Raw genomic sequence first — 16,786 nt, 5'->3', positions numbered from 1 at the left:
AGCATCAGATCCCAGCACTCAGGTGTCTATTATCTGCTGTCTTCAATGGCCACAGATTGGGATGAGGAAAAAACACCTGCTAAATACAACGCAGTGACCTCATTGTGACCACATGAGGTGTGGTGTGTGTGCGCTCATATGTGTGCGCGTGTGTGTGACAAAGACATTTGTCTGATTCTAAATATGTAGTGTCTTTTTAGAGATTCAGGTTATCAAACTGAGTTTGCATGCATTTAGATGCTCTCTCCTCCTCTTCTTCACCTCCGTCTGTATGCATTGATGTCCCATTAATGTTCATTACCAACTTCACTTCTTCCTCCAACTGCTAATATCACTTTTATTATTACTCACATTACTATTTCATACTACCGATACCATTAATGCACATTATTGACCTGCTTCTTCACCAGAGTCTCTGTGCTTTCTCGCCTCACAGGTTCCTGTGTATCCGGGTTTACCTGGACCAGGTGTTGCCTCCTGTCGTGGTTGTGTCATACATTGAATGTGCTGTAATTACATTGAATGTGTTGTAATTCACTATCCTGTTCTACACATGACATCATTGCACTTCTGTCCATCCTGGGAGAGGGATCCCTCCTCTATTGCTCTCCCACAGGTTTCTTCCTCTTTCCTCCCCGTTAAAGGGGTTTTTGGGGAGTTTTTCCTGTTCTGATGTGAGGGTTCCGGGACAAGAGGATGTCAAACGTGTACATATTGTAAAGCCCTCTGAGGCTAATTTGTAATTTGTGATTTTGGGCTATACAAAAATAAATTGAATTGAATGTCTTTTTTATTGTTCAACCTGAAAAACATTTTGCAATCCAATGCTACACACTGCCTTAAAGTGAACTTGTATGTGCGTTTTCATGAGGAGCAGTGGGGGGGGGGGGGGGGGGGGGTACACTTCATAAAGCGGGCATGAACGGAAGATCTCAATTGTTTTCTCTTCCTCACTTATTTGTGAAGGTATCTGCTCTCTAAATGATGCTATGATGATGACAGCATGGTTCTAGTGTTGCTCCGAAAACCCCCCCATCTTATTTATGAGATAGCTGATGCAGGAAGCTATTGTTTTTGCATGTATCTGAATGTCTGTACCTGTTCGTGATTAGCAGTAGCGGATGCTTTGAGCGTGCTGCACAGCTGATTGCAAGCAGATAATACCGGTCAGTAAAAATGTGCCCAAGCATAATAACATACACCTACCTACACATGCACACACATACTGGGCAGATTAGTGGGCTTTGAGCAGCACAGTTATGTATTAGTGGTGGTACTTGGTCTTATCGGTGCTCTTTGATAAGGTACATCTTTATTAAACTCTAACTGAAAGACGGCCAGTCTGGAGAAAAGGAATATGTTAATAGGTAGAGACCATTCAAGTCTTCAAACCGACCTCACTGTGCCACTCCATCGGCAACCCCCCACCTTATCTCTCCATCCCTTCATCTGACAGGAGGGCCACAGTGGCAACAGACAAAGAGTGGAGGCTGCCGGGAGAGCGGGACAGAGATGGAGAGTGCTGGAGAGAGAAGGAGGCAGGAAAGGAGGCAGGCGAAGGACGGAAAATGTCTCGCCTTCAGCGGAGCAGAAAAAACGGGGTCTGCACGAGTTGTGAGAGAGGTGAAATAGCTTTTTCTTTTCATTTTACACGCCTTCCCTTCCCGGTGCAACCCTCATCCTTTACCTCTCGCCCCCTATTACACACATTCACTCACACACTCTCTCTACGCCCTCAGTTTGTGGCTGTGAGGAGAGGCACAGCGTGTGCATGTCCCAGTCCTAGAGCTCCCCCCTCTGATCTTGGGTGGATGCTGCAGCACGGAGCAGAGTGGTCAACCTCCTGTGGCTCGCCAAAGAGGCACCGCCGCGGTTATGTAGGTCGCTGCCCCCGTGTTTGGCCTTTGGAGCCTCGCCGCTGGTGCCTATGCCCACACCGTAAGACGCAAACACACACCAGCTGGGACGTGACGTTAGCATCCCACAAACACACACGGCTACTGAATAACGTTCTGTACACGGGGCACTCATGGAGAAATTGCAATAATGATTTAACCAATCTTGTATGTTATTAAGTTAAAGTATGTCAATTAAATTAAAAGCATAAAGTTAACAAACATCTTTTAAAAGTCATGACTGAAAGGAGATATGGCGGCATTGCGTGATCAGAGCAGATTCTGTCGATGTGTAGAGAAATGCCCCGTGAATGAATGAAACCTGTTGAAAGTGTGTGTGTGTGTGTCTCTCTTTGTAGCAAGCAGTGAAGATGACAGGGAGTGAGGGGTTAACTAGGCTAAGACAAAGACATAGGCTGAAACTATTGTGTTGAGTGGAGGGCCTCTGGGGCAGATGGGGCCTTAGAGCTCTCTCTCTCTCTTTATCTCTCCCTCCACTACTAGAAACTCAAATCAATGACAATTGGCTAACAAGCCCAGACATTTTACACACAAATAAATTATCCAACATGCATTAATCATAAATGCACAACTCAGTAAAGAATGCTGACGCAAATACCGCACAATAGTCACGCCTTGCATCATAGCAACAGAAACAAACCAGCAGTGTGAGTCTCCATCATTTCCAAACAGTTCGTCCAAACCGAACAACCCCCGTGTTTCTTCCTTCCATTGTTAATCTCATCCCCCTCTTCACCAACTCCTCTGCTCTCCACTTCTTCTAACTTCAAACCGCAGTTTGTGGAATTCTATTTTCAAATCTCAGTAGCTTGTAGAAGAAAAAAAAAAAAGAGACAACCGGTACTTCAAATGTGAAACAACTGTGACTTTTCAATATTCTGATAATAAATGTGTGAGTGAGACGAGTGTGACACACGTAACATCGCCACCAATTAATAATGGAAGAAGCCACAATATCAGGTATATGGTCAATCAGCAACACAAGGCGTGAAATTTGTTCTAGCTATGTGATAAGGAGAATATTAAGTATGCGGACATATCTCTAAGTATGAACAACTATGGAAACTTTGGCATACTGGTTATTGTGAAGTTGTATCTACCCTCTAGTATTTTCAATATTTTGATGAAATGATTTAGGTCTCATACATCGCTTACTTTCCTCTCAAAAGTATTCACACAACACAGTCTTCTCCTAAACTCAATACACAACACAAAGCCACGCTTACAATAAAACTAACTCACATATCTCTGCATGATCTGGTGTCTCTCGTGCGGGTCGTCCAGCATGTTGACTGACAGGTCCGATATTGAAACGGCGGCAGAAGCAGTGAGTGTAACCAACAGCACCAGCACGCCTTCACCTTCCTCCAGTGGCAGGTCCAGCTTGTGCGTGTGTTCTTTAGTCAGATGCGACAGGTTGATGGTACACCTAAAGTGCACACGCATGCACAAACAAACAGAATTAGATTGTGTGGGGAAGCTGACTGTGCTGAAACACATACTGATTGTAGCTCTGCTTAGCTTCCTCAGCTTCCTCTTTTACAGAGGACAATAAGGACTCAACTTAAAGTGCTATTGTTGCCATTTTGTGCGGTTGAAGTTCGCAGAAAAATGTCTACAAAGTAATAGTCGCCACAGAACGTCTGTAAAGTTCACAAAAGAAGTCGCACAGAACGAGGTCTCCCATTTCCCTTTTGGAAATAAAGTGTCTACTAGTTATCCTCTCAATAAAATGACCTCATACATCGCATGTGTTGCTGGAGAATGGCAACAGCCTAGTTACACTATAACGTGATGCGTGTTAGATATAAGCAACTGCAGACAACTTAGTAAAAGCTGACAGTTAATACCTTTAAGTCGGCACTCGTGAGCATCTTCTCTTGACTGAATGTATTTTCTGGCATGGCTTTAATATAATACCAAGGCCTTCAAAAGTAACTACTGGCCTTGGGTGCAGAGTTCAAAGCAAAGGCTTCCTCAAATGCCTCCATGCCGCTATACTATAAACGTGAGGTAAAAGATGAGTAACAAAGCTACAGACATGGCCATTTGAACTAAAATGTTGAACTGATGGAAATACTGTCATTGTGTAACCTCTGTAAGACCTGTCTGAATAAGTCCTAAATGTCAAATATAGGCATGATTTGGGTAAGCTACGTCTCCTCTAGCTATACAACCTGACAAAAGACAGATAGCTACATGTCCACAAAGACTGACGAGGACCACTGTACCTTCCCATGAAGTCATCCTTCTTGCCAGCATCTTTGTCCCAGACCGTAATGTCCACGTAGCCTCCCTGTTCATCGTACAGGTGGAAGTCAAACTGCTCTCTCCACTGGGGGTTCAGCGTTTTGGGAATTGTCTGTTTAACGACAGAGGGAAATACATGGTTTGACCGTATGGGCTTGTACATATATTGTTGAAGGTTAGCAAAACCTAATTACGGTAGTCTTTAATATAAACTATGTAAGTGAAAAGGAATTTTTCAATAGCGTGCTGAATATTGAAATGAAAAAGACACCTATAAAGAGCCTCGTTAGGAATTGCATGGAGGTAACCCTAAAATAAACACTCAAACAGGAGAGTATTTACCTTGCTCTTGTACTTCTGATGTCCCATCTTGAATTTGACGTACGGGTCGCTGAGGCCGTTGGCATCCATGGGCTGGAGGCTGAGACCTTCTATCAGACTGATGCTGACGATACCTCGCCAGAGCTGGGCTTTTTTGTGCACATCTGACAGACGCATACTCTGATACTGCAGCAGGCGCACGCACACACACACACACACACACACAAAGAAACATTTACACAAACACGTGTGCAGTTATACATAAACAAGCATGTACACAAAACACCCACAAAATAAAGAAATTAATGAATAAATTGGACCCAAGCTAGAACTATGGCTTGTGCACACTTGGTCAACAGGAACATAAGTGATCCGAAACACATTTAGACAACAAAGAGAGAAGCAGGCAAAACACAAAATAAGATAATTATAAACCCAATTTATCCATGTGTGAATTAGCATGACATGCCAGAACATCATGAATTACAAAAACATAGCATCCCACTATTCTATTTGATCAAGTCTAAAGTTCAAAATCCCAAACATTTATTTTGGAATGCTGAGAAACTGAAACAAATGCACTGTATCCTCTGGATGATTACTAAGAATCTACTGTCGACAAAATAGCTTACAGTTTGCACAAGATTGTATATGTCATTGCATGAGTCTGGCATTTTCTGTGCAATAATATAACTAATACAATAAAAATAAACAGGCGAGTGATTTGTATACCGTCTTATCCAAAACGGGCAGACCACTGAGATGCTGTTCCAGTAACTCTGTGAATTCCGTATTCCATCTGGCTGTACTGTAAGTTGACAGCCCTGCAAATTCAGATTGATGATTCTCCATAGTTTAAGCTTTTCCCCCCCCCCCCCCAACAGTTTTCTCAGCACTTACAGGCCTATTTAACCTCTCTTTGAATCATGTCAGTATCCTTCACTAAAACAAAGAGCAGGGTATTTATTTGTCAAACAAATACACCCCTCTCTCTCTGCCTTTCCCTCTCCTCCTTCCTCGTTAGGGAGAATTTATTAGCATAGCTTTTGTTTTGCGGGCGAATTTCATTAAACTCTGAACAAACCCTGCCTCGCAAGCACAGGCCTTTGATCTGGAGATGGAGCCTCTTAATTTCCATTCTCCAGACATTAAACAATGCGAATGGCTCCCTGCAATACAGCCAACCTCCCATAATGCAACTCTCACATCTTTCATTGCTCCTGTTCACTTGCTGCTAACACACTGTATGCTAATGAAGAGAGGTCGTACTTATGTCCTACTCGAGCACAAAACCTGATTGTTTCCTTGTTTTGTGTCTACGTATTTCTTGTTAAAGAAAACCACGGGCTATTTGGATTGGGAATCCACGTCTCTCTGCCAGAGCACAGCAGGAGAGCGATCATGCACCGAGATGTTCCCATGTTGAAAGTCTTATAAAAAGAAACTAAGATTCAGTTTAAGAACTAACACAGCCATATAGTATTACGTATTTCAGCCCTTTGGAAGAATAAAAACATCTCAAGTACCAAAATAAGCATTTTTGCCTCGTGGTAAAGTTAGAGACCTGGATTTAATATGCATCCGACTCATAATCATGATCTCAAACTACTTCTTGAATAGCATCTTCTGCTGTGGGTTAAACACTCATTGATGCTTCACTAAAAATAAGTGGTTGTGTAAAAATAACTGTACTTGTGTGCAGAAAAGCACGGAGGCAGGGAGGACTCAGGAGCAGCGCCTTTTTGGAGGGGTAACACAGCAGCTAGTTCGTGTTTGAGCTCATTTCCGAGTCACAGGCGGGGTGGCCCAGTTTGGAAGCTTCAAAGGCTCCGTTTGGGGAAGCGCGATACAGCAGGACGTCTGCCCGGCTCTGACCAACATATCACACTTTTCACTGAAAGGACGAAAACATACAGTGCGTCCAGCTGCAATTTAGGAGATCGCCGAAAAGTAAAACTGACTTTCCAGATTCAGCCCGTTTCCTTCATAATGACATCTTTTGAACAAAACAGGAAAACATAGAGAACCTTAATAAAAGGAACACATGAAGTTGTGTTCACAAAATCGCCCCAAATACTAATACTACTGTATTTGACCGAAAAATAAGGTGAGTGCTTCGTGCATTGAGCCAATTAAAAAAGAAAAAGCAGAACTTCGACCAGCATGCTTTCTTTTAGAAACTTACAGCCAATGAGTATCACAAAGAATAAAACCAAAAAAGTATCAGTCTCTTATGGCAAGATGAGAACTTGAAATAATGTGAACATCAAAAATCGGCAGTTAATGCAAAGGGGTCTGAGAGCGTCCTATAATCAGTCCACAGAGTCATCAACAAACTTCCATGTGTCAGTGGATTTGCTGTACAGGACTCCTTTAAAACCCCTAAAGACAAACAAAGTGCGTCATTTTCTCACAAAGCAGCTGCGATACACTGTGCAGATCAAAGGTGGGAAAGCATGGATACATCACTGCACAACAACAGCTTAAAAGGGCAAAGTTCAAAACGGATTATTTTAATTGTCCGATGACAGACTCTACTGTAAATTTCTGCAGTTTTAGCCAGATTATAACTGTTCTAACATTAAATATGTAAACAGTGAAAACAGTTTTTAGTTTTTTTGTACAATGGCAGGAATTGTAGTGCATTAATTCCACCCTTGGTGTATATTATTTGTATGACATATGTCTTGCCTTCACACATGGAACTATAATTCACCTTTAGGCCAAATCATACATGTGTTCCAAAACAATTGTTTGCACCCCCTCGGGTGATGTAAATAGCAGGTGGTGTATTGCAGCTCGTGGAAAATAAGCTGGTGACAATGAGAACTAAAGAAGTGAAGAACGGCTAATTCCACTGTGGGAGGAGGAAAAGAAGGGCGGAAGGGTGAGGGCCAGGGAGACTCCATCCATGTACCAGGACACAAGTGAAGCGTGCAGGACAGGTGAGGTGCAGAGCGGTCGGTAGTGGGGTTACAGTACAGTCGGAAGTTGTGTGGGTGGGGAAGTTACATGCTGTTTTAGTTTACCTTACTAGATCGTTTCCAGTTCCTTCTCAAAAGCATGGTCTGTAAATGAGACAAAGCTGTTACAGAGCGCCCCCCCCCCCCACCCCCCCATCACCTCCCCCTCAGAGGTTAAAGGGCATGGGTAATGTGAAGATGTTAGCCACGGCCTGGTGCAGGGGGGTGGGTGGGGGGGGGTGTTATATAAAAAGACAAGGGCAGCTGTCATTCATCCAAGTTGAGTAAGCAAGGAGTGTACAAGAAGCGCTCTTGTCATATGGCGTTATGAATTACATAAGCAGACATGCACACACCAACACACACGCACGTATGAAACTTATACATGTAGGTGAAAAGTAGCTGCAGTTTGTGCCTCTAATACAGTAGAACCATCATTTTTATACTCGATACTTTTACAAATGCAATTAAATACTAAACCCAAAAAAGACAGGATTGTTGTACTTAAGAGTAACTACCGTTTTGTAGGATTTACAGACTATTTTTTAGGTCTTGCCGCAAATACTTCAATTTTTTTATTTCTGCTCATCTGGGTTGAATGTAATCATCAATGCAAAAGGTTCAAATACAAAAATAATTATTACACGAGTAGACTATTTACATGGGCACAGAGAAACAATTCCCTCATGTCAGACCAACTTCAGAACACATAACAGGTCCTATGCAGAAACACTGTTGCTGCTCCATGATTACTGAAATCACCATACTATTAGTTGTTCAATAAAGAATTTAAAGTAGATTAAAGCTCTGCCTTGTCCCTTACCCTTGCATACCAGTAGATGGCATCAGAGAGTCATCCAGAATGTACTCGTAACCTTGTACTCATTTTCTTCACAGTTGGAGAAATCTAAAATGATGCTTAACCTAAATAGAATTTATTTGTTCTGTCAAATGTGGACTCTGTACTACAGCACTAAATAAGCAGCAGAATTAAGACATCAGATCAAAAGGAAGAAAATATTTCCCCCATGACTCTGCCTTGTTCCGGCTCGAGCATGCAGGGGTCCAATTAACCAAACAAATAATTGAACAGAAATAAATGCAACTCTGAAACATTGAGCACGTCCGTAGAGGCACGAGCTGACATAATTAGGAAAGAGAATCCAGTGCTCTTTGAACATAGAACTTTTCGACAGAACATTAATTACACTTGTGTTTATGCTTATGCATTTGCTGAGTTGAAGAGTTTCCAGTAAGTGGTGCTGAATGAAGCCAGCACATTCCAGTTCAACACAGCCTGCCTTCTGATCACTGTCTCTGATGTATGGAGGAATGAATACGATACGACTTAAATTTACTTCTTTGTTGTTGTTAACATAGGTCATCAGGAGCTCCTTTTGGCTACAGTATGTGCACACACACACACACATATATATAGACATAGAGATACATATATATATATATATATATATATATACACATATATACATACATATACACATACACATATATGGCATATTATTCCTTATCTTGGTGTGATGCATCACAGATTACACACAGCGGGGCAAGTAAGATAGGAAGGTATTATTTCCCTGACTGAGGAGGAAATGTAGTGTGTGCAGGAAGAGAGAGAGAGCTGAATGAGTAATCCAATTTAAAGTTAAAATATTTTTCTTACAGCATCCCTCACGTCTCCCTCCTTTGGCGACAGAGTGACCGCCAGTTCCAGGCTACCCAGGTTATGTTCAGGGTACTGTGGGTCCTTCAGGTCCAGCGTCACGTCCAGTGTCCTACAGGGAAGCACAGTAAGCCACATACAAACGTATACTGCAAGTGCTTCCATGAATACTGCACATTCACATGCATTAAGTGCATGGATTTCACTTATGTGTACATAAATGAATGCATGCATTACATGCACAACCCAACCATCCAGTGGATACACATTTAAATCACTTCAAGTATAACTCAACAGATGTGGCATTTTGCTTCCTTCCTCTTTTCATACTCGCTGCGCTTCTTCAGTGAGATACAACGACCACAAGCGTTCAACCTAGCTAACAATCTTGAATCATGCATAAGGAAGGTAATTTTTGTCATTACAGTTCGACATGTCGCAGTATAAAAAGCCCTGGTGTGAACCGTAAAGTAAAAGATCGCTAAATTCTATTAAGACGCTTTGATTTCATGGCCTGGTATTGTGCATGCTGGTTCACTGTCACACAGTTATGGCTTACCGTGCTGGAATAGATTGGAGCCATTGTTGATGTTGTCAACAAAACTTCTAAAGTCTAAATGTCTGCTGTGAAAAGAGTCTATTACCAGCATGGCTGCCCCAACTCACACTCGACAGGAGGTGTAATCAGACAGGGTAATTGAAAACACCTGCGTGAGCGTGCAAAAAATAAATAAAATTGTGACACCTACTCCAATGTGATTAATGGCACACATGAAGTTTACAGACAATACAAAAACTACACTGAGAGGTAAGTTGGACATTAAAGTTACTACGAGGAACTTTTCCTGTGGACAAATTGGTATTGTTCTTCCTTTTAGAAAACCTCTCATTTCACTGAAGCCCAGTGTCTGCTCAGTCCTAGTTCAGGCTCTCCCATGCCATCCTTCTGGTTGCTGAAAAGGGTCGAACTAATTTCGCAAATGTGAAAGCCACTACGTAAAAGCTGCAATGCAAATGAAAAAGCCACAACACAAATTCAACAGCAATAACACAACTGCAGAGCCACAACGCAAAAGCGATGACCACACTAAGCAGCAAGGACAGACTCCAACTATTACCTTCACCATCATTTCAACTTCATGCATTGTCTCTTAACACATAAGCTTCACTGAAAATGCCCACGACCAGGCAAACTAATGGAAGCTAAGTAATAAAAGAGAAGAGAAAGGACAAAGATACCTCTGATGTGCCAGTGACTCCAGATGGAGGTATGCTGAGCCCATGAAATCATCCTGAAGTCCAAAGTCATAGTCAAAAACCTACAAAGACACAATATACATTTGGATAGTATTATATAGTACAAAGTTCTGCCAAAAGAGGACCCTATAGACCACATTACAAATGTTATCCGTCACATTGAATAACCATTGCTAGCATAGAAAAGAAGCTTGCATAGCGAGTTGATGCTCGTGACTTAATGATCTACTGTTATTTATATTGAAGCAGGAAGACATTTGAAGTCCAGGACCCATCTGTACCTTGACGTATAGCGGGTCCTTCAGGTTGTCCACCAGAAGGCTTACTCTCTCATCCCACAGCGGGTTGAGGTTCTTATGAATGGTCTTACTCCTGAACACCTCCTTCCCTGCAATCTTAAACTTCACATACGGGTCGCTGGTCCCTACAGGAAAAGACAGCAAACACAGAGAACTACTGTTCAGGTACAGGATTAAGAATAGTACAAGCAAAACGACGGCATATGCTGCCTAACTATCTGTACGGTAAAGGGTCAAATGTAAGCTGGTACCCTTCAGCCATGCATTGGTCAAATTCCAACTGACCATGCCTGATGAGAATTTATTCCCCCCCCAAAGTACACAAAACACATTTGCATATTTTATGCATATATATTTCATACCATGAAGGTATTTTAGAGTAACTTCTCTTGTACTTTCACGAGAAAATACATCTTTTGATCTCTCAAATTTTCTTTAGACAGAGGTAATTAAAGCTGGAGCTTGGTGCTTGGATGTAGACTTCTCCTGCAGTGCCCCCAGGTGACCACTAGGTGGTGGTACCGACTCATTTATCTCTACCTGTATCAGTGCCAGATCATTTTGGAGGGACCAACAAACACTGAAAAACTGGATTAATAAATGTTCATTTTGCGTATGTACTCTGCAATACATACAAAACAAACAGGCTATTGAGGGTATCATTTATTGTCCGATGTATACACCTCATGCTGACCAAGGGGAAAAAGAGAAGATATATAATTCTAAATCGACATATTATTACCCTGATAAATGGACATCGATCCTCCCGTCCATCCCCTTTCTGCTTTATTCTAACATCCTATTACCCAAGGTCCATACATTTCAAAATCAATCAGTTCGACAAAGAAAAACTAAGACAGGGAACACACAGAAAAACTAAATGAAAGCAAAGGGCAGGATCAATCACACCAGTTCAAATGTTTACTGCATCTGTATGAAAATCAAAACAACAACACAGACTTTGAGACACGGGGAGTATTCTTAATGCAGTGTTTGTATTTAGAGTTTGTGTAGGAGATAATCAGGTTTACGAGTTCAGTCTGTTCACACCCAGATGTAGATGAAGTGGCCAAAAGGGACACGATCAGGACTAATCAGGCATTTAATATCCAAATAAACACAGAAAAGGATACACACACATTGGTTTATATACATATAAACATTAACATGCATTCAGAAACAGAGGGTTCCACTGTTACCAAAGCGATTGCCAAGCAAATCACACTGGAGATAAGAGTCCTATTAATATACAATGTTCTCTCTGTGCCTGGTTTATCATTTCTGCCAGGATCTCTTGGATAAAACAATGCAAGTGAACATATGAAATGCACTGCACAGTACATGATACAACCGTATGGTAAAAAACATAAGCCTGATTGATATCGTTTACCTTTTATGATAATCTGCCCTGTTTTCTGCAGTCAGCCACAACAAGGCTACGTCATAGACGAGGCTGACGGCGAGGACACTAGATGATAAACGGCTGTGCTCTGTGTTTACACGCGTTTCATCAGATCAAGGTGGAGTCAGGTTCCATCGTTAGCAAGAGGACAAGTTCAAATATGCGACTAACTGATTTCACTGATTCTCATCAGAGCCAGTGAAGATGCTAATGGCACGACTGACGGGTTATTTTATAGAGCTTTTCTTTATTTCTTTATTCAAAAGCATAGTCTCATTATTCAACCCATTATTGAGTGTCGGTGGTATTCCTGTTGACTTTGCAGCAGTACACTGCTGCTGTCATAAACCTCATAAAACGGCTCGTTCTGCACCGACTGGCAACAACCGGCATAAACAGACTCTCATGGGCCTGTTACACTAACGGTAAAGAAAGCAAGGGAAGTACGCATCATAAAGCCTTGGAGGGCAGAAGTGGATGAACCCGGCTATTGAGAACAGGGACGCTCTAAGAAGTAAAGCTAATGCACCTCATTCAACATTACACCTGGCCTTCTATTGACGGGGTTATTGCACAAACAAAAATCAAAGCAGAGGAGAAACCTGAGAGCAAGATGTTTCCCGAGGAACACAGAGGCAGCCCGAGTGTGAGGAAAGGAGCTGAAGAGCAGTAAGATCCATAGAAGCAACAATATATCTGAGTGCAAGCAAACCGTTTGCGGAGAGACGAGGCAAATCTAAAGGCAACCGGGAGTTAGTCAGGTTTTTGGAGGTAAAGCATCACAAAATCTGAAGGCGAAATCAGTCACATGCCCTCAAATTGAAAGACCACGCACTTGAACAAAGAAAAAAAGCTGCAGAATATTTTGTCACTACCAGAATTAAGCAAAAACATATGGTTGTGATAATCAAGTGAACTGTTTTACATTAGCTCTGCACATCTCATTACAGGTATTCAGTAGTTATATTTATAGATAATTCTATAATATACTGTAGATAGTAATTTAATGGACAATACATTCAAAAATAATAATCTGAATATTGTACAGTTTACGCGAGTAAACAATGCTAAATGATTCACAGCTGCCAGCAAGTGATGGAAATGTGCACTAACGGACGGCCTGCTGGGAAAAGATGTCTACTTTGTCACATTTAAGCACCCTCATGCACAGCAGCAGCAGCGACACTAGAAACACACACGGCCCTATTTACACAGAGTTACCCATGACATATCACTGCAGGAGAGCTGCAGCGAGAGGACACGGGTGACAGGATAAGAAAAGAAAAAAAAGATCCAGCTAGAAATGTCTGAGAGCACATTAATGTGTAGCACAACGGTCAGTAAGTGCAAAAGATAATGCAGAATTACACAAGCATGAAATAAAGAAGTAATCTATCATTATATTCTAACCAACTGCTGCATTGTGTTCATGACGTGATACTTCAAGCACTATCTAAAGCGAAATGTTCCCATCATGGAAGCAGAGCCACTTATCTCTAAAATGACAGCAACCCTATTTCTCTGTCTATCCGCCTCTCTTTCTGTGTCACACTGGGTTGATATTCCCCAGACACATGTCACTGGCTCGGCGTGCCACAGTGCCAGCTTTAGGGTGACATAAACACACTCTGGCTGAGAAGTAGGAAATAAAAAAGGCTGGTTCTGTGGGTGGGTGGTGCCTCAATATGAGGGTGCGTGGGTAGAGCACAGAGGAGTGAATGCAGTGATGCTTTCTTGGAAATCAACCTCCATATAGGTCATACTGTATGACTATATATATATATATATATTTTTTTTTTGTTGTGTTAAGTCCATAAAGAAGGACAGACGTTATACAATGTGCCACATAGGGGCTTGTGGATAGGTATGACAATGACAATCGGCATTATAAGATCAATTAGCTTTCAATTATAATTAAGAATGGTTGAGAAGAATGCCTTAAGCTATGTGGGGTTAAAGAGAGTGGGTTTGATGGATGTTTGTCCAGCTTGCAGGCAGAAGGCTGTGAAATGGAAGTGCTGGGTAAGTGGAGACTGGGCTTAAGGAGTCCATGTGTCAAACACTGATGAACTGGCGAAGGTAGGTGCCCTAGCTGCAGAATGTGATTTCCTATCTTTCTACAGTTGAGTGGCATTACTGGTGAGGAGTGGGGGCTACATGGAGGAAAAAGACAAGGACAACATTTGGAACTGAAGACACCTCTAACCAGCCACGCCAGGAAACAATCACGTTAACTCCAACAAAATACATCTCGTCTTCTAGTAGACTTCCAACTAAACATGTTTTTATTGGTCAGACATCACATACACACAAACTTTTGATGAACGGGGGTAAGGTCAGGAGGAGGTACCAGGTTAGTTGCAGGGCATAGGTTACCATGGATCTGTAACAGGATTTCAAAGAAGTTTGACGTAAAGGACATGGTTAACTTCTCGATCCTCCTTTCTGTGCGAGTGAGCCATAGTACACAAAGAGATACTGCGTACATATCAAGGCGTTAATCTATGAATCTTTTATAATGCCATTAAACCGAACACCATCACTACAACAGCAGCTGGGAGGAGAAATAAATGTGTTTGTGAGAGGACCCAGTGGCGCACTCAGCAGGTCATTTTGGCTTGGGTGTGGCGCATGTTGGGGCTGAATCTCAACCCCACAGAGAGAAGGAGGCCAGAGCACACGTGTGTCCTCTGCTTTGTGCAGACGACACGCTCCAATAAGAAATCTACCAAGACTGGTTTACAATTATAAGGAATTTAATTCCACTGATGCAAGTACGATTACAGTTAAACATTGGAGTACATACTCCTACGAAATATTAAATCAATAAAACCCCATTTGCAAAAAAACTCAACTCAGCTCCTCAGGTATAAAAAACACGTCCGTCGTCTGAGAGCCATGACGCGAGAGAGAAAAAAGACTTAATTCAAACCTCCCACAGATTCGTTCGCGACTCCTCCCCTTCCGTCTATCTCAATTGCTATTAGCCAATTCCCCTACGCACTTTTAGCTACTAATCCTACATCACTTTATGTTTATCTTAATTATGCATTCCCAAAACCCTTATGATTATGACTAATTACGAATTCTTAATTATGAATTATTAAACACTTTTATTATATCTACTAACTACAGTTTTTTGCTCAAATTTCTTACACGCACAGTCAGATCTAAAAGCCCCTGAGTGACTTGCTTTTGCTGGCTGCTCTCCGTCCTCCTGACAGGCCATTGAAAACACTCTACCACACGTATATATCGCTACTGAACACCTATTGGACAGCGGCCATCAAAATGCTGCCAATGAGCCGGGCTACCCCGCCAGACATCAGAGTACAATCTGTGATCACAAACGTGAACAACAGCCGCCGCCAACTCCACACTTTAATGGTCATTTATTTAAGAAACACAAAATGATAATCCAAATACTTCAAGTAAAACAATACCTCAAGTGTATATAGTCTAAATGTAATACTTGCTTTCTTTCTTGATTATGGCTTTCTACTTGCATCTCTGCAGTTGTTGGATTTAAGCGCTTGTATAGCCTACGTGCATATTTGCATATCTATTGTTGTACGAGATATAATTAGGTTGTGTAATGATCCTGTCTGCCTGTTGCTGTTTGTGTGGCTGCTTTCCCTGCAGGTGTTGGAGGTGGGCGTGGCAGAGGGTCATTAGTAGAGTGGAAACACCTGAGCTCATCAGCAACACTGGCAACACCTGGGCCCTGTGTGCCAGTGCACTGTTAAAAAGCCTCTCGAGTCCCAGTTGGCCCCTCTCTCCTTCCTGAGACACCCATTTGGTTTTTGCTTCAGATTGTGGTTAGTTTCTACACTATACAACATTGAATACACACTTTCAACACACGCACTCACGTACACTGCTGAAATGACTGACTTCACATGCTACTGTTGGTTTAGGTTTGTCTCTTGTGTTGCCTTAAGTTAAGAAATAGTTTGTTAATTTGCTTGGTTGTGTGCATCTCCCTTTCTTGTCATGGCCGTTCAGCCTGGTTTGTGGTGTAACATATATTGCATTTTAACCTGTTCAGATCCCCCCGGACATTCCAAAGGACATCTATGATTACTGTCATCCGACTTCATCCAAATGCACAAAGTCATTTGATTGGATTTCTATAAGCCCATCACAGTGTTCCATATCATCTGAAGTAGACTGCTGCTCAGGAGGAGTGTGCACACACACACACACACACACGTATGTTGACGACTTAAAGTGGGAACTTCAACTGACCCTTATGAACCCACATTGCTAATTGTAGCAATACACAACCATGTATTACAGGAGCGAGTGCAGACACTTATGTCCCATTCATATCATACGGGAGGCAGTGTGCAGCTACTCACTCACGGGACGTGAGTAAAGCCATTCATCGTTGTGCTTATTTTCTATCCGTTTTGCATTTGTCTGCAGTAGATTTGATACAAACCAATAGTGACAGATTTGCCAAATTTAGTTTAATCTTCAAAACGCTTTCTCTTGGAGATATATCTCCTGCGCTTTGTTGCAAACTTATTTTGCTGACCTCTACTTTCCTCCTTAACTTCCTTTCTCATCATACTCTCTTTCAATCCCCTCCAGCAGTCAAAGTAAATTACATTACTTAGTCTAATCCCACTAGCTTAATTTAATTATTTTCTGTCATAGAAATTTAGTGAAAGTTTTGGCATCGACATCATCCAACA

At 41.9% G+C, this 16,786-nt stretch overlaps 1 protein-coding gene across 1 annotated transcript in view; it reads right to left on the bottom strand.

The window, feature by feature from the left end:
• The window catches only part of mctp1a (multiple C2 domains, transmembrane 1a), a gene marked incomplete at its 5' end in the record, with an annotated part of 113,626 nt that overhangs the window by 52,429 nt on the left and 44,411 nt on the right, over nt 1–16,786 (bottom strand). Inside the window, 7 exons of the mRNA XM_079270164.1 lie at nt 3,159–3,345; nt 4,148–4,278; nt 4,509–4,673; nt 7,517–7,555; nt 9,129–9,240; nt 10,368–10,447; nt 10,667–10,809. Of these exons, the coding sequence (XP_079126290.1) occupies nt 3,159–3,345; nt 4,148–4,278; nt 4,509–4,673; nt 7,517–7,555; nt 9,129–9,240; nt 10,368–10,447; nt 10,667–10,809 (857 nt within the window). The remainder of the gene's footprint in view (nt 1–3,158; nt 3,346–4,147; nt 4,279–4,508; nt 4,674–7,516; nt 7,556–9,128; nt 9,241–10,367; nt 10,448–10,666; nt 10,810–16,786) is intronic.

The sequence above is a fragment of the Melanostigma gelatinosum genome (genome assembly GCF_949748355.1).
Source record: "Melanostigma gelatinosum genome assembly, chromosome: 6".
Classification (NCBI taxonomy): domain Eukaryota; kingdom Metazoa; phylum Chordata; class Actinopteri; order Perciformes; family Zoarcidae; genus Melanostigma; species Melanostigma gelatinosum.
Note: the sequence above shows the minus strand (reverse complement) of the source record. Positions and strands in the feature narration are given on the sequence as shown.